Source organism: Trichoderma gamsii (genome assembly GCF_001481775.2).
Source record: "Trichoderma gamsii strain T6085 chromosome Unknown Scaffold_65.2, whole genome shotgun sequence".
Taxonomy (NCBI): Eukaryota; Fungi; Ascomycota; class Sordariomycetes; order Hypocreales; family Hypocreaceae; genus Trichoderma; species Trichoderma gamsii.
This window is the reverse complement of record NW_020171402.1, coordinates 64,051-81,182: the sequence shown is the minus strand read 5'-3', so window position 1 is coordinate 81,182 and position 17,132 is coordinate 64,051. Positions and strand designations below refer to the sequence as shown.

At 46.5% G+C, this 17,132-nt stretch overlaps 5 protein-coding genes across 5 annotated transcripts; 4 read left to right on the top strand and 1 right to left on the bottom strand.

Moving 5' to 3' along the window:
* Positions 1-49: 49 nt before the first annotated feature.
* Positions 50-1,253, bottom strand: TGAM01_v210550 (hypothetical protein; the record flags this gene model as incomplete). The annotated part of the gene is made up of 2 exons (XM_018801113.1): positions 50-130; positions 189-1,253. 2 exons carry the CDS (start codon positions 1,251-1,253, stop codon positions 50-52), a joined length of 1,146 nt encoding a protein of 381 aa, XP_018665945.1.
* An 885-nt stretch (positions 1,254-2,138) lies between these two features.
* On the top strand, positions 2,139-2,747 carry TGAM01_v210549 (isoflavone reductase; the record flags this gene model as incomplete). The annotated part of the gene is made up of 2 exons (XM_018801112.2): positions 2,139-2,240; positions 2,301-2,747. 2 exons carry the CDS (start codon positions 2,139-2,141, stop codon positions 2,745-2,747), a joined length of 549 nt encoding a protein of 182 aa, XP_018665944.2.
* A 1,920-nt stretch (positions 2,748-4,667) lies between these two features.
* Positions 4,668-5,975, top strand: TGAM01_v210548 (hypothetical protein; the record flags this gene model as incomplete). Its single annotated transcript, XM_018801111.1, has 2 exons — positions 4,668-5,133; positions 5,188-5,975. The coding sequence occupies 2 exons, from the start codon at positions 4,668-4,670 to the stop codon at positions 5,973-5,975; spliced, it is 1,254 nt and encodes a 417-aa protein (XP_018665943.1).
* A 547-nt stretch (positions 5,976-6,522) lies between these two features.
* Positions 6,523-10,959, top strand: TGAM01_v210547 (hypothetical protein; the record flags this gene model as incomplete). Its single annotated transcript, XM_018801110.2, has 1 exon — positions 6,523-10,959. The coding sequence occupies one exon, from the start codon at positions 6,523-6,525 to the stop codon at positions 10,957-10,959; it is 4,437 nt and encodes a 1,478-aa protein (XP_018665942.2).
* A 2,977-nt stretch (positions 10,960-13,936) lies between these two features.
* TGAM01_v210546 (transmembrane amino acid transporter) lies at positions 13,937-15,890 on the top strand (the record flags this gene model as incomplete). The annotated part of the gene is made up of 4 exons (XM_018801109.1): positions 13,937-14,415; positions 14,471-15,158; positions 15,242-15,306; positions 15,365-15,890. The coding sequence occupies 4 exons, from the start codon at positions 13,937-13,939 to the stop codon at positions 15,888-15,890; spliced, it is 1,758 nt and encodes a 585-aa protein (XP_018665941.1).
* Between the last annotated feature and the right edge of the window lie 1,242 nt (positions 15,891-17,132).

Genomic DNA, 17,132 nt, shown 5'->3' with positions numbered 1-17,132 from the left:
CGAGTAGTACGACGAGAATCCTAACTAACAGTGCTAACAGAATACGACGTTATTGACCTTGTTTATCCATATTCGCTATTTCAATAACAACTCTGCCCTGAGCTTGGCCGCTTTTGTAGCGTTTGTATCCCTAAAAACCGTGTTAGTATAGGCATATATAACCCGCCGCCGTCCGGTGTCAATCTTACGCTAATGACGTCTTCTAATGAGAAGGTTGAGTCAATCAACACTTGCAGCTTGCCGCTCGAAGCCAAGTCTGCGAGGTGCGCCGCATTTTGTCCGCTCAGAGGCGCGCTAAACGTCATATATCGCCTCGGTATGCCACCTAAGATGGCCGGTTGAAACAAATTTCGAAGTGTGCGTAGAATGAAACCAAGCCGACCAGATTGAGCGTCGCCGTCGCCGACGTTGATGAACAAGCCTTCAGGCTTGAGATACTTTGGACATCGCCGAAACAGCTCTTGGGAACCTACCACATCTAGGATTGCGTCAAATTGGCTCGCGTGGTAAGATGTCTCAAGGGCGGTAGGTACAGAGTTGACTTGAGAGTAATCAATAATCTGCATCTTGAACGAGAAGAGGTTAGCCATTTCTTTGTTGTCAGTAGCAGATATGAAATCAGATGCACTCGCCTCATCTACTCCTAAAGTCTGCTTCATCCTATCGACGTGTTTGGTGGAGCACGTTGTCACCACAAAACTGCCCAAGTCCTTACAGAGCTGGATGGCGGCTGCTCCCACCGCACCACTACCTCCATTGACAAGAACTCGATCGCCCTTTTTTATCTTAGCCTGACGGACCATTTCCAGTGCAACTTGTCCAAGGCAGCTTAAACAAGCGGCTTCTGCAAATGTCATATTGGTCGGCTTGACGGCGATACAATCAACATTCAACACAATATACTCCGCCAGCGTTCCCTGATTGTGAACGATACTGCCCAACTTGGAAACGCTACCAAACACAGCCGTTCCTGAAGCGAATTCAGCTGGAACAGCAGGACCTGCCGCGACCACCCGTCCAGAAAAGTCGAGCTCCGGTATTGCGTTTTTTCTTAAGAGAGACGGAATGTCTCTCATCAGATTCAAGCCAGGAGAAGAGAGTGAAGCGTGTGATATTCTGATCAGGACGTCTGAGCCCTTTGGGGTTGCGGGCGCAGACAAGGACGAATTGAATGATAAGACCTGCTCTGGTGCACCACCGCTGCTGAACGTCCAAGCGCGCATTGTCGATGGATGGTAAGTGCTTGCCGCCATATTGAGTGTCGTGAAAAGGTCTGATGATTGAGCAATGATAGTTGCAAGAAAGAACAGCTCTAGAATCTTGGGCAAGAACGCACTCATGTATTTATTATGCGTTCTTGCTGAAGGCTACAAACTAATTAATCGGACGATGCGGAGCTGAATGCGGAGTACGTCGCGAGGTGGCTGTGACTGACAACCTACTCAAACTAGGGCTGATTGTTTCGCGTAGAGTTGCAACAGATTATGCTCGAGCATTCAAGATTCCAAAGAGCGCAGGCTTGCGTCATTGAATAGGCTGTCTGGCATACGTAATTTATGCTATATTCGGTAATAGCTGGTGGCCTCGTCAAAGGCTTTTTGCAGTTGTCGTCGGTATAAATGATGGGCGCGATAAGCTCATGGAAGATAGAATCCTCAAATATACTTCATCTATTATTAATCAGCAGTGACAATAACTTGACAGATTTCTGTTAATAACTTCAAGGAACTGGCAACTTTTCACAATATTGCAGTTCTCGGCGTAAGACTCGTACTTCCATCGTCATAATTCATGTACTGAGCACTCTTGGTGTATAGGGGACAGGCCAAGTTGGTCGGCCAATTGTTAAAGCCTTGATCGACGCAGGCTTCAACGTCAAAGTCGTGACTCGGAGTTCAAGCTTCAATCCAGAGGAAATCAACGGTGCGACTTTCGCGACTAGCGACTACACCTACGAGTCACTTGTTGAGATCTTCACGGGCCAAGAGGCTGTGGTGAGTGCCGTGGCTGCTGGGCCACCTATTGCAGCTCAGAAAGGCATGGTCGACGCGGCAATTCAGGCCGGGGTCAGGCGATTTATTCCGAGCGAATATGGCTCTAGCAGCATTGCTCAGCCACTTGAAGACTTCTAGAAGCTCATGGCACCTAAGACTGAGTTGATTGGTTATCTTCAGGAAAAGTGTCAATTGCACCCGGGTTTCAGCTGGACGTGTCTCTCTGGAGGCGCACTGCTTGATGTGGTGAGCAGCAAATATCGTATCTGATTACCCGTCGCCGCAGCTAACGCAAGTGATAACCAGGGCATTCGCTCCGGGGCCTGGGGCTTCTCGGCGTCAGAACAAACAGCCACGATCTTTGACACTGGTAAAGCTCGTTTTGACTCCACAACAATTCCTACCATGGCGCAGAGTGTGGTGTCCGTTTTGCAGAAACCTGCGGACAGTACCAACCAATATCTGTCGATTAGGAGCTTCATCGTTTCTCAATCAGAGATCCTTGCCGCCTTAGAGGACATTACCCGGACAAAATGGCGTGTATCTTACGTCGATGCTGAGAATCTGCGCCAAGAAGGCTGGAGATTGCTTGCAGGCGGTAACCCAAAGCAAGGCATCGAAGGTATTATCAGAGGTGCTCTGTTTCAAGGTCAGAGAGACATCTCAGTGCCCCAAGATGCCCTTGCGAATACACGGCTGGGATTGCCGACCACGGATCTAAGAGGTTATCTAGAGATTATGGTTAAGAGCTAATGCACGCTCGGTCCAAAGGAACGTCGATGTATGTTTTGTGTTGAACTGAGTCTGGGCATATTTAGAGCAGCCCATGTCGCCATATTGGCGCCATTCTATTCTTAGCTTCTTAATTGAGAGAGCTCACGTTCTTGTATATTTAATGATGCTGGTTGAAGGCGAGATGTTAATATCGTGCAAATAGCGAAGTCACCACGAATTGCGGCGTAAAGAGCGTTGGCATTCGGACTCCACCTTCAAGAATTCTCCAATCATCTTGTTGAGGTCACCTCTTAAACAGTTGGAGCGGGACAGCATTGGCTGTTGTAGGAAAAAAAGAATCTTCACTATTCCGGATCGATTATCGATAATGACGGCCTGTGGGTATAGCTATCGCACAATGGCCAAAACATCATTTCAGTCGAACAGGGTAGCCCATTCTGGAGTGCGCTCTTTTTGTTTCCGGCCCAAACAAATCATCTACATGACTTCCCGTAACGTCATTGCCATCGACGTACATGGATGCATGATGTCTATAGGAAGCCTACCTAGTGACATCTCCGCTCTACAGTTGTTCTATCCAGCTCAGAGCCGAGAGCAAGGCTCTGATAACGTAAACAATTCAACAGTATTCTTGTCACAAACATGAACGCAAAATATTTAAAAAAGGAAAAGCTAGCTCAATGCTGGTTCTTAGTTACTCCAAGCTACATGTATATATGAATGGCTGTAAATGCGTCTCCGGCAACCTACAGCGCAGAGCTTGCGATGCGCTATTAGTAATAGGTAGGGATAACAAAACATTGATTAGGATACAGTTTGCCCAAACACAATTGAAGGGTACAATTACCATTGTATATATAATTGGGTAGTTATATAGTAGTAGAGTAACCATTTACAAGCCCCCCACCTGCAGAATGCAAATTAGAAGTGATCTTATAAAGCTAAGCACCTGGAGGCACAAGATCTATTCTAAGATGGGCAGCTCCCACGCCGTCTCCACTTCGATCATGCACTCTAAACGCCCTAAGTGTATCTATACGTGTAATTTGGGTAGTATTGCAGCCATGGCGGTGAATACAGAGACGTTTGCGGGAAATAATGAGTTATAGGGCAACACAGCCAGCAGCAATCTTTTGCTTACATAGGATTCAACTAATATATTTTATCCCCTGGTTGCGGCACCTGCGGCATACGCATGCTACCATTTAGGGGCTGATCTACTCCACATATCTCCAACACAAACAAGCGAGGCCTTGATTTGAATACACAAGACGCACTCGATTAATACTGGGCAAACCATTATTAGCATGCATGATGCAATATTTAATTGAATAGTATGACGTTCAACTCTCCTTTTAGTCAGTAGGCTGCACAATCATCAGTGAAGAGTATGGCTCCTTGGACCTGACGGGAATTTCCTCGAATTTAGGCTATCGGTATATCATAGGGGTTGTTCCACTGGTAATATTTCAAGAGCTACTATTAGCGTTGATTAGACATTCTATAATTGATTCCAAAACTTGAGCAATTATCATGTCATATGCTATTTGCGGAATTATCGAGTCATTTTAAGGAGACTCATCTTAGAGTTACTTGGAGCATGAGTATAATTGAATACAATGGAAGATTTTAGGATAATTCAGTTACTAGGTGCTTCATGTTGATATAGATAGTATTCTTAGTTCGCAGTAGAGGAGATATGTACAGTTATACAATGACTGGGATATAGAGTGATGTGTAAGTCACTCCACTTTTATATGGATTCAGGATGAAATGTGTCTGATATTTGTTAGCCTTGGTACAATGGCATTGTATTCATGGGTCAACGGATGTGTATAAATAGTCTCGCACCTCACCAAGCTTTTACTCGATTGATGAAGAGACAGAGCAAGGACATTCTTTCTATATCCTAGTAGCTCAAACGAAAATCTTCACACAATGCTTATTCCTTCTCTTATTGCTTCTTGGCTGACGCTCTCCTCGGCTTCAAGTCTTCCTGTTTTGGACTTGGATTTGCAAGTAGGAGCAGCACAACGCGCTGCCTATTTTCTTGATAATGACCCAAGTGGTGCTTCGGTCGTGTCTTTAAGCATTTTGAGCAATGGCACTCTGTCTAATCCCGTGAGAGCTTTTACCAAAGGGAATGGCTCTTATGGAAAGTGGGTTGCTACGAACCCTCCTCCTCCTGATAACTCTGGATCTTCAGGACCAGACAGCCTGTTCTCTGCCGACGCGATTGTTGTATCCGGCAACTTTCTTTTTGTTGTCAATGCTGGTAGCAACACATTGTCGTTATTCAAAATCGACTCCAGCAACCCTCAGCATCTCACACTCATTGGTGAGCCTGCTAGTACGCTAGGTGATTTCCCAGTCTCGGTAGCCTACTCTGAGAAAATTAACACTGGTATGTTTACATAGTATTGGGCATCTTAAAATGAGAAAAACTAACTCTCCATAGCTTGTGTTCTCAATGGTGGAATCAGGGCTGGGGTCGCTTGCTTTTCGGTTGATGAGACTCGCGGCCTCGCGGCCTTGGACAGCAGCCTTCGCGACATAACTCAAACTGTCAAGCAAACGACGCCGCCGAGTGGCCCCGTCCTAACTGTCTCGGATATCAGGTTCAATCCGTCTTCAACAGGTCTCTTTGTCTCCATCAAGGGCGCGCCTCCTTCTTCTGCAGGAGCCAGTCCAACTCTGGGCTCAATCTACGCGTGGCCGGTAGTTGGTAACAAAGTTTCCAGGACTGCGACAATTTCGCAGCCATCGGGGGTCATTCTGAGTTTCAGCCTCAACTTTTTAGGGGCAGATGATACAGCTCTACTTACTGATGCCGCGGGAGTTGCATACATTCTCTCAGTGTCCTCCAGCTTGCAGGCGACGGTCAAACACACAGTTGCACTTCCGTCGAACGAAGGGCTCGCTTGCTGGGGCGTGTATGTGGCAGAACTCAGCAGCGCATATGTCTTGTCCGCAAGCAATTACAACATCACTGTCGTGAGCCCCAGTACGGGTGCCGTCATGGACACCATTGCTTTGCCCGCAAGTGATGTTGGTGCTTTCGACAGCGCATCTGATAGAACCTATTTATACAGCCTTACTAATGGCCCTAGCATTGCTGTGATCGACCTGGCCGCGAAGCCCCAGAAAATGCTCCAACATCTGGACTTGAGTGCGGTAGGATCCAGGAAAGGCTGGCAGGGTATGGCTACTTATTCTAGTGCCGGGGAGACGCAGATTGCGGTATAGAAGCAGTAGACACTGAACGCTTGCTTCTATTACCATTGAGATTGCCATTCTGCATCACAGAAGCCAACAGAAAATCCATTTCTCGTTTAGTGCTAGATTCTAATATTCGTTATCATCATTCGTTCTAATCCGTTCAATTGCCAATGTATAGCCACTAGACTAAAGCCCCTGAGTGACGTTTTGGACCGGATGTTCTCATGTTGTCAGAATTGGGTTAACCCGCTAATTTTTAAGCTTCATTGCCGTTAGACAGCCACAATGGCGATTCTCATAGTGCGCCTTGTTTCATACATTGTACACTTCATGACACTCATATCCCTAACCCTAATAGTAATACACGTGAGAGATATGCGCGTTGCGGATTTATATCCTACAGATGCTAAAAATTCGGGCTATAACCGGCTTTTTTGGTCACACTGGAGGGGCTCCTCTTAGGTGCAGGCGCGGTATAAATTGAACCCACGACCTAGCTAATAACAGACACACACACACAGCCTCCTCGCGTTTCAACCATTTTGCCCCTCTCTGACTTGGCTGATCACGAGTTATGAACCCCATAAACCTCGCACTTGGAGCCATCAACCTCCCCATCCTGTTTTCAACCTGCTTGGACATCATCGAGAAGATCGACGACTACAGGCATTTTAGCGCTGATGAGCGTGCTTTGGCCATTCAGTTCGCATCCCACAGACTGCGTTTCAAGAAGTGGGGGAAAGCTCTTGGGCTGAGTCGAGAGACGATAGATCTCTCTGAAAGGCGGCACGAAGCTCTCACAGATCCGGACACGCTGCAAACTGTGCGCCAAATTATCAACGCGGCTCATGAAATTTTGAACAATCAGCAGGGAAAAATAAGCCAAGATGGAAGTAATCGGCGGAATGAGCCGAGTACTGAGAATGGTCCTTCTTTCACTAGAAATTTGGTCGAGCTGCCTCGAACGACCACCAAATCAAGAGTGGCGAAGCTTGCATGGGCACTGAGAGGCAAAAGCAGACGGGAGGGACAAGTAGAGCTATTTGGGCGACTGATCCAGCACCTATACCATCTGGTTCCCATCGACGCCTTGCCACAGCTTATGATAGGACTTGCAGTTCAGGATGGCTCGCAGACTGTGGCTGGCAATGCGTCTTGGGCTTCCGAAATGAGGACTGTCCTTAAAAAACTAGAAGACAAGGCAGAGACAGAGATACTGCGTGAGTTACACACCTGGTTGTCTCAGCACCCATCCAATGAGATTTTTGAAGAGGCTCTGCAGGCGAGACTTGACGATACCTGTGGTTGGATCCTCGAACGGCCAATTTTTCAGCAATGGTTCTCTCTCCAAGAAGACGAGGCAAAATCCAAATTGTTATGGATCAACGGGCCTGCTGGATTTGGGAAGACCATACTCCGTGCCGGAATAGTCGAGCATCTATTGGCAACAGCTCAAACCCCCGTGGCTTACTTTTTCTTCTCGTCTGACTTTGAGAGCCGAAATGATCCATACGAGGCCATTCGATGTTGGATCTCTAGCGTCATGTTTCAGAATAAGATTATCTTTGACTGTGTACGCATGAGTCGAGAGACTCATCTTGGATCCGTAGCGACTCGGACTGTCACTATGCGACTATTACAAGAAATAGTCCACGTTCTTCCAGGATGTATCTTCATAATTGATGGACTTGACGAGTGCACTTGGCTGGGAAAAGAGAGCATCCGCGCCACTGACTCTATAACACACTTTTTGGAGCATCTAGATCATGCAATTGCCGACTCAGCGACAAGAATCATCATCACTAGCAGAGATGAGCCCATAATTCGAGCTGGCATTCAGAACATGGAGAGCGCGATACTTGAGCACAGAATCAGCCCAGATGATATCAATAGCGATATTCAGAACTATTCCAGAAGTATCGTTGAGAAAAAGTTGTTTAAGAAAAGCGAGATGATTAAGGACGAGATATCTCAAAAAATGGCAACGCAGTGCGCCGGGCAGTTTCTTTGGCTGAAGCTGCAGGAAAATTCTTTACGAGGATGGAAAAATTTGAAACAGCTACAAGACACGATTGATAAAACTCCTTCTGGTTTAGAAGGTCTGTACCAAAGGAACTGGGCCAGAATGTCACAACTTCCGGAAGATGAGAGAACCCGAGCTTTCACACTTCTTCGCTGGGTTACATTTGCTGCAAGGCCTTTGACAGTCGCTGAACTTACAGAAGCCGCACTGATCAGTATCGACTTCAATGAATATCCCCTGGACGATCTTCCAGACACGATTGACGACGAATATATTAACAGCGAAATACTCGGCCTTTGCGGCTCACTTTTGAACATTTACGAAAACTCGTTGGATTCAGGATCGAGTACTGTGCGACTCACTCACTTTTCTATAAAACAATACTATCTCTACCAAGACCCACACTCTAGAAGCATTCTTATCCAAAACGAACATTTGAGACATTCCAACGAAAAAAGAGAAAACACTACTATCGCACAAATCTGCCTTCGATATATCCAATACGAAGAGGCATGGGGATTATGTGCTTCAAAAGATTCAAGTCAGGTACAGGGATCCTTTAGAGATTATGCAGCGGAATTTTGGTCTCACCACGCCCGAGAGGGTGATGAAGAGGATGTGTTGATGAATAGATTTATAGATGCGTTATTCGATAGTCATGATTTGACTAATTGGGAACGTTGGAGAGAGCATTACGACTCGAAAGAAAAGAGTAGAGCGGAGAAGTCGACGGAAGACAGCAGGAGTGAAGACGCAAATAAAAACCAGGAAAATCTTACGTCCTTTAAGCAACCCAGCCCATTATTCTATGCAACAAAGCTCAACTTAACGAACCTTACGCTGAGGTTAATCGATAAACATTCGGATCATCTAGATGATAGATCTCTTTTTGGAGAAACTGCGCTTGCTGCAGCTTGCAGTAACGGCAACGAACAGATTGCTCAATTATTAATATCATCCTGTGCAGATATCAGCTTGGCAACTTGGAGCGGACAAACTCCTCTACATCTGGCAGCTCGCAATGGTCACTTAAGTCTGGTTCGACTTTTGCTAGAGAGCGGGTCGGAAGTCAACAGCGTCGACTCGTGCAAGGCCACGCCTCTACACAGCGCAGCAGAAGCAAAACAGACCGAGGTAGCTAAGCTGCTTTTACAATATGGGGCTAATGTCATAGCTGTTGATGAAAACGGGCACCCTCCCTTGTATTTCCCTCTCGAGAGAAATGATATCAGCATGGCACGCTTGCTTATTGCCGCAGCCCCAGATCAGATAAAACTGGCGGGAAAGTATTATAAGTGGCTGCCACTTCACTTTACAGCTCAATTCAACATCTTGGAATCTACGAGGCTCCTCCTTGACTATGGAGCTGACCCCGATCTTGTTAGCGACCTAGGGAGCACCGCTCTAACACTTGCTGCTCATCTCGATAGCAGTGAGATAGTCCATCTGCTTATTGAAAAAGGGGCTGACGTGAACATACGAGATAGCGGCGGTATAACAGCTATGATCTTCGCAGCTTGGAACAAGAACTCTGAGATAGTTCAGGTGCTGGTAGAAAATGGAGCCAATTTAGACACGATTGATGATAATGGTCTCTGCGCATTACACTACGCGGCTGTCAGCGGCTCAGTGGACTGTGTCCGGGTTCTCCTCGCCGCAGGAGCCAATCAAGAACTTTTAACAGATTATACTGGATGCTCACCTCTTTTTCTTGCGTCAGACCGTGGACAGACTGAAATTGTCCGGTTGTTGCTCGAAAATGGTGCAGACCCTGAGATCAAGACTACTGAACACGAAACACCATTATGCACGGCTATTGCGGGGTGCCATGTTGAAGTCGTGAGCATTTTGCTCGAAAATGGAGCGGATTACGCTGCAGTCATCTGTCGCTCAGCTCTAATTCCATCAGTCTTTGCAGCCAGCCTCGGACATATTCGAATTCTCGAGGTCCTCCTTAGCTATGGCGTCGATATTTCTCTTCCAACTCCAAGTGGGATCACTCCACTGATGGGAGCGTCAAAGGCCCTTCAGCTGGATACTATGCGATTTCTATTAGATAAAGGGGCTAATGTCGCCGCCATTGACAACAGAGGCCGCTCTGTGCTGTTTTATGCCGCTGAGGAGGGTGGTTCAGATGCAATAAAGCTTCTCCTTTCGGGTGGCGCTAATGTCCTTGCAATTGATCAAGATGGTTGGACAGTTCTTCACTTTGCGGCTTTCAGAGGGCACGCAGATGTCGTTCGTATGCTGCTTGAAGCAGGAGCTGATGGACATGCAGCCATTTCGCGTGGATATACGGCTCTGTTTTATGCGGTGGAAGGCGGGCATATCGAAACTCTACACGTCTTACTAGATGCGGGTTTAACAATTTTGGATCAAGCTGGGGATAACATACTACATGTGGCATCCTTATATGGACAATATGAGGTCATCAAAGATCAGCTGCGCACATCTGACCAAGGAACCATAAACCAAACAGAAGCTGAAGGACGAACACCTCTCTTCAACGCCGCAATGCGCGGATACGGTGATATAGTTGAGTTACTACTTTCAAAAAATGCTCATGTTAACAAACGAGACCGTTATGGCTCTTCAGCATTATTCGCTGCGGTGCGAAATCAACATTTGGAGGTTGTAAAGCAGCTGTTGGCAATAGATCAAATTGTACTTGACTATGAAGATGGCTTTGGACGAACAATCTCTTCTTGGGCGCACAGAAGCAAAAATGAAGAGTTGATCAAGCTTGTGGACTTTGCAGCTGCTGAAAAGAAACTGGAGGTTCAAAGCCATATTGACACTTCAGCTCCATCGAAAAAGTATGCTTTTGATCCGAACGCTCCTTGGTGTGATATTTGCACGCGATGTATTCAGCTTGGTGCGAGATCCTTCAAATGCAAATTATGTGCAGATTTCATAATCTGTTCAGAGTGTGCCACTGCCGGGCTGAAGTGTCGGGAAACCTCGCATGAATGGATATCGAGATCTTGAACAGTGAGCGTTCTTGCAAGGACCAAAAAGAGACATCTGTTTGAGTTAACTTGCTAAATAGTTACCCAATACAGACATGACGATGAAGTGGGCGCGAATGGTAATGTGTCAGTTGTCACCAAGTATCAATTTACGTAATTCACAAAAGAATCCCCAGGGACTCAGTTGGCCTCTTTTCTTTCTCTAAATGGAGGTGGACTGGTACCACTTTAGCTCTTAAAACCAGTGCAAATAAGGCCGCAATCGCCGCAGGATTCTTGCTGCTTAACTACCTCATGAGAGTATTATCTTACATGTCTCTGCTTAGACATATCAATTGTGAAGACCTTGGTCATCTCTTATGCAGCGAAGTTTCTAGCAATTTGTAATGCGAGCAAGCCTTGTCGAACTAGGATATTATGAATCCAGTTCGCCACAGCCATAGCTAAAGTTACTATCGTGTGTTTGAATCAGTGAGGGTACTTTTGGAAGTGGCCATACCCCAAGATTTCCGCCAACAGTTCAATAGTGAGCGGGGAGGCTGGGGTCTGGGGTGTACTATCGTGACATGGAATCCCAGTTTTCACATGAGATGGAGATCTGGGGGTTCAATCTGGTTTTTATGCCTTAACATGCTGTTCCGATGTTTCAGCCAGCCCATGGTTCCATGCGCCTATATTGCTACTTCAATTTCAAGCGCACTTGTTGTCTTGTAGTCTCAACAAGCCAAAGGGTAATACGTTCCAAGGTGATTATTACCATTTTCTTGCTCACGCATAAACAGGTATAAAGGTAACTGGGTGATCGTTTCACTACTGTAAACGCCTCTGCCTTGCGAAGCATATAAACCTGCCAAAGCTCGCTTCAAAGCGCTTATACGATCACTCACAAGACGACAGTCATATGTCAGAGTTGTAGAGCTACCTCTCAATATAAATATCGCCATTAGATGAAAATATGTCGAGTAGCTAAAGATGTGTCTTTACGATTTGTCGCCGTTTTACGGCTCTCGTAGGTGCCGTTAGCTTATCATTGAGAGAATCTGAGTCAAGGCTTTCTGGTGCGCCAGTCTAGAAGGCAATAACGCCATCCAAGGCCGGATATGCCATGCCGAGAGTGGGCCGGATCGGGAGGCGGGCCTCGGTTTTTGGTTCTGGAAGAGATGATAAAACCCGTGCTGTGAATCGAGTCGGCACTACCGGACTGCAGAGTATTTTCCGAAGCGGAGCATCCAGGGTTGTTATAAGTATTAGGCCTAGTTGTGGTGCTTGGATAGACTAGTAAGTGGGAGCTAGCAAGTCATCGTCAGAAGCTACTCGTATAAAGTCCGTTTCTTCTCCATTGCCTGCTGTGTTGCTTTGCAGTAACTACCATGTAATGAGCTCTATTATAAGCGGGTGATTTCCAATTGACTAACCGCCTTCTCACCACTGGTCCGTAAATGACTCTCCAACGCTGACCGCAGCATACACTAAGCCCTTCCAACGAGAAACGGAAAACAAATGCTATAAGAACACAATTTTATCTCTGGCCGTGTTGCTGCGGAATCCAAGCCATCTCAATACTCCAGTGTGAAAAGCTTATCTAGATACTCTATAGTGTGCTGAGGCTGATAAAAATTTTCCTAGCTTTAAGTAAACAGAGGCGAGTTTACGAGTACGCTTCCTCCGAATTATTGCCGCATTCAGACTCAGACTCAGCCGCAACGTGGCACGGCGGAGAACTTATTCAGTCTAAACCCTGCGGCCATGCCGGGCCGCCTTAAGGTCCTTGGCGACATCGCTTTCAAGCCACAGTAACCAGCGAGCTCGGAGTCTGCCGAAAAGGCTACCGTTTGAGCCTCACCGACTTGGCTTTCTCCACTGTCAGTGTTCTTCAGTGGCGTCATTGGTGGCCTGTCAGTTACTAAGTCCGCGGATGACGGCTTTCTCGGAGAATGGAAAACGCCACGCTGCACAGCACCCGGTGATCAGAGCATGGAACCGATGCTAGTGTCTTGGTAACGCTTACTACCCGGCCTGTCAAGCAATTGCCAAGCGGCCTAAAGATGTAGTTATAAAAAAAAACAAGTTCCCGGATGCAACCTGAGTTTCTGGAAATGTTCGACGTCAGCTTCCAAAACAGCAAAGTTAAGCATCCCGTCAAGTAGTCAGGATCATGCATAAGCCACGCATGATACGAATACCATGATAGGTTTACGAATGCCTCTCCACAAAAATCCATCTTCGATGTGCTAGTCATGTCCAGTTAAAATGGGCTAAACCTCCGCGAGGAAAATATTTTTTAGGTAACTAAATACAGAGATTGGCCACAGCTTCAACTTGCCGGGCTCGGAGTGCAACCTGGGACCCCGGACACTGGTATGAGTGCCGGCATTCTCGGTAAGATCGACTGCAGCTGGGGGACTTTTGTCTGGGAACTTGAGGACTTTTGTTCGAATGCTCTTAAATACGCCCTTTCTTTAACTTGTTTCAGTAGACTCACCTATCACTTTTAGTGGGCCAAAAGACTTCTCGGGCAAATGCCATGATATTCGGCGTTTCTCTTCCACTAGTAACAGTCAGTAGCTGGTTGGTAATCACACCTGTCATTGATGCTGTCGACGATTGTCAACGGGATGGGCTCCAGGAAAAGCCATAGTTCCTGGAGGTGGGCATCGCCACAGGCCCCAGAAGGTGGAATGCTTCCAAACATTTCCCGTCTCTAGTTAGTCCCAGTCCGTGGCAACTGATAAGAGTCACCGATGTAGAGAAGATGTCATACCGCCGAGTAGACTCATATATCTCCCCAGAAACCCTGACTTTCCCCAGAGAGCTTCTGACCCTTTTCCCCATGGTTTAGTTTGCTGCGAGTTCACACGAGCGAAGCCCGTTTTCAAGACTGTCCCACGTTTCTCGGGACTAAAGACCTACCCAATACCAATCCCTAAACACCCTTTGTTACATCATTTCTTGCACTTCATAACATATTTTGTGTTTGTTATATCACAGTCATTAATATGGGCTCCGAGAAAGAGGAATACTCCTCTGGCCCCGAGGATGGTGCTGTCACGGCCGTCATCAAACCTCAGCACCGCCCTATGTACGATTCTAGCGTTACGATCGAGGAGTATATGTACTACGCCGAAAAGGCAAGAGCCGAAGAAGATGAATTAAGAGCCACAGCACCGCCTTCTACTTGGAAGGATTACATACGTCCATCAAAAGCGGAACCCCGACGACTTGAGGGTGAACAGCCCACCGGTAATGAGGTCAAGAATGCTTCACCCTCAGGTGACAACGAGAGCCATCGCCTAGAAATTACCGACCTCGAGTGGACTAATGCCAGCCGTGCTCTGCGTTCTGCAAGTGCCGCAGCATGCTTTTACTTGATCACAACTGATATCTTGGGTCCTTTTGGAGTTGGTTTCTCTATTGGCACTATGGGATGGGGCCAAGGCATTGGACTGTTTACTATTTTTGGTATATGTGCTGGATTGTAAGCAATATGAGCGTGCCGCTTGGTCATTTGGCAATTGCTAACATGCTTTTAGCTCCGGATATCTTCTGTGGAAAGCCTTCCTCTATCTGGATTCGTATGAGTTTCCGGTAAAGAACTACGGTGACATTGGACTTCGCCTTTATGGAAGTTGGTTTCGCCACATAATCAACTTTCTCCAGGCTGTTCAATTGACGATTAGCGTTGGTGTTCTCGTCATCAGTAATGGTCTTTCTATTTCACAAGTTTCCAAGTTCAGGCTTTGCTACGTTGTATGCTGCTTGATCTGGGCCATTGTGGGTTTCTTCCTAGGACAAATTCGGACACTCAACAAACTAGGCTTGTTGGCAAACTTTGCTGTTGTCATTAATCTCTTAATCATGTTCATCAGCATGGGAGTCATGGCCCACAGCGAGCCTAACTACATAGCTGCGCAGGCCGGCTCTGCTGGTGCTGCTCTGGGTGGCACCTCAGTTGCACCGTTTGCCAATGGAACTTATCCTCCTATTCAACGATATGGTGGTGTTCCGCCATCAACAAACGGCTTTGTTGGATCTATCAACGGTCTCATGAACGGTGTTTATGCCTACGGTGGTGCCCAGCTGTTCATTGAGTTCATGGCTGAGCTTCAACGACCACGGGACTTCCTCAAGGCTATGTGGGGTGCTCAGTTCTTTATTTATGCGTGCTACATGTCCTATGGATCATTCGTTTACTACTATCAAGGACAGTACGCCAATCAAGTAAGTTCGTCCCTGGCGTTGCGCGTTAGAGGCGCGGGATGCTACGACAACATATGTTCGAGACAATCAACTAACGACAACAGCTCGCTTATCAAGGATTATCGCCCTATGGATGGCAGACGGCCACAAATATGCTTGCTGTAATCACGTTCGTGTTATCTCTTATCCTTATTTTGTTGTCTTGGCCGCTAACTCTGCTGTTATAGAGGTATCATTGCCGCAACGCTTTACGGCAATATTGGCATCAAAGTCATCTACAACAACGTCTTCATGGAGCTATTCAAAGCCCCGCCTTTGACCACCAAGGGAGGCAAAATCCTGTGGGCTGTTTTGGTCCCAATCTACTGGATCATTGCATTCATCATTGCCGGCTCTATTCCCGATTTCTTCGGATTGACGAGCGTTACCGCTGCTGTGTGCCTCGTGCAATTTACGTATACCTTCCCCGCTTTTATCGGCCTCGGACTTTCTGTACAGAGAAATGCAATGGAAGGAGAAGGAGGCTTCGACCCGACAACTGGTACCGTCCGTCGCAGAGATTCGGGAGTCAAGCGGATCATCCGAGGATTCTTTGGCAGGTTCTGGTGGCTGCACATCATCCTGCTTGTCTACACCCTTGGCTCACTGGCACTCAGTGGACTGGGTACGTATGCAGCAGTCGAGGGCCTCATGTCTGCTTTCAAATCGCCGCAGATCAACACTTTCACATGCAAATCTCCTCTAGATGGATAGTCAGACTTGTGGGTTCTATATTGGGGAAGGAATTCATTTAACATTAATAAGCGGTTGGCAAGTTTACGGTGCAACGGGGTAACAATGGATAGCATTTTTTTCGCGTTACATATATATCATGGTAGATATGGGTAGATTAAGCGGTGTACAATATATATATATTTCATCAATGATGTACCACATGTGTGATTGATCATATACGGCTTTGGCGACTACTTTGTGTACCCATCATAGTATGTAATCTCTACCTCATACATTACCTAGGTTATTTACACGTCGACTCGGACGCTACATGTACCATTCCGCTGCTACTCTATTCAATCAAGTGTATCTTGCTTCGAAGTATCCCCACTGTAATTTTCGAATAAGAAAAAGACTTGTTGCTGAATTAGCCACAGGCATGACCAGTATGCGCTGCCGTACAAACTCGTGTCAATTTTGACTCAAAATTCCAGAAGCCATTGCCGTGATGCGGTTGACGCAGTATGATAATGCAAGAAAGGTTGTAGACATTTTAGCATTTGAAACAAAGTTTGTCATTCTCGTATCTCGTATAGGTATCTAGGGAATCTAGTAGATCTCGTAAGTCTCGTATATCTCGCAAGTCCTGTATATCTCGTATATCTCGTATATCTAGTAGATTCAGTAGACTGAGTCAGTCTTATAGATCTCGCATAGCATGTATGATTAGTAAATCAAAAGTCACTCGATTACTCCATGTCTGGTAGCAAGAGAATAAAAAGGAACCAAAAAAAAAGGTATCGCCTACTGTAGCACAAGGCGCTACAAGCTGTCTTCACCGCATTCTTTACTGTGTAACACGAAGGTGACGCGTGACGGAGGGGAAATCTTGCTCACGTGCGTTATTGCGTGCGTTTTCCATAATTTAACAGTTATTTCCCGTTCTTCTTTCCTTTTGCTTCTCAATCATTCACACTCTTAGCAAATTGCACCCTTAGCCAGGGGGAGGGGGTTTTATAGTTACAGTCACCGACCCCCTCTGCCCCGGCCTGCCAGGCATGCAATTCCACAACCTTCTTGCATCTCATTTCTCACTTCAGCAGAAGATGGCGTGTCATATGCGACAATTCGACATTGTGGATCTGAATCCGAAGAAGTGTTGGATCCTAACACATCTCCGATGCTGCAAGAAGCATCGTTAGCGAATATGGAGAGAGTATCTACTTCAAAGCCACCTATCTAGCGTCGAACAAGGCGAGGTGAAAGGCAGTAAGGCGACCC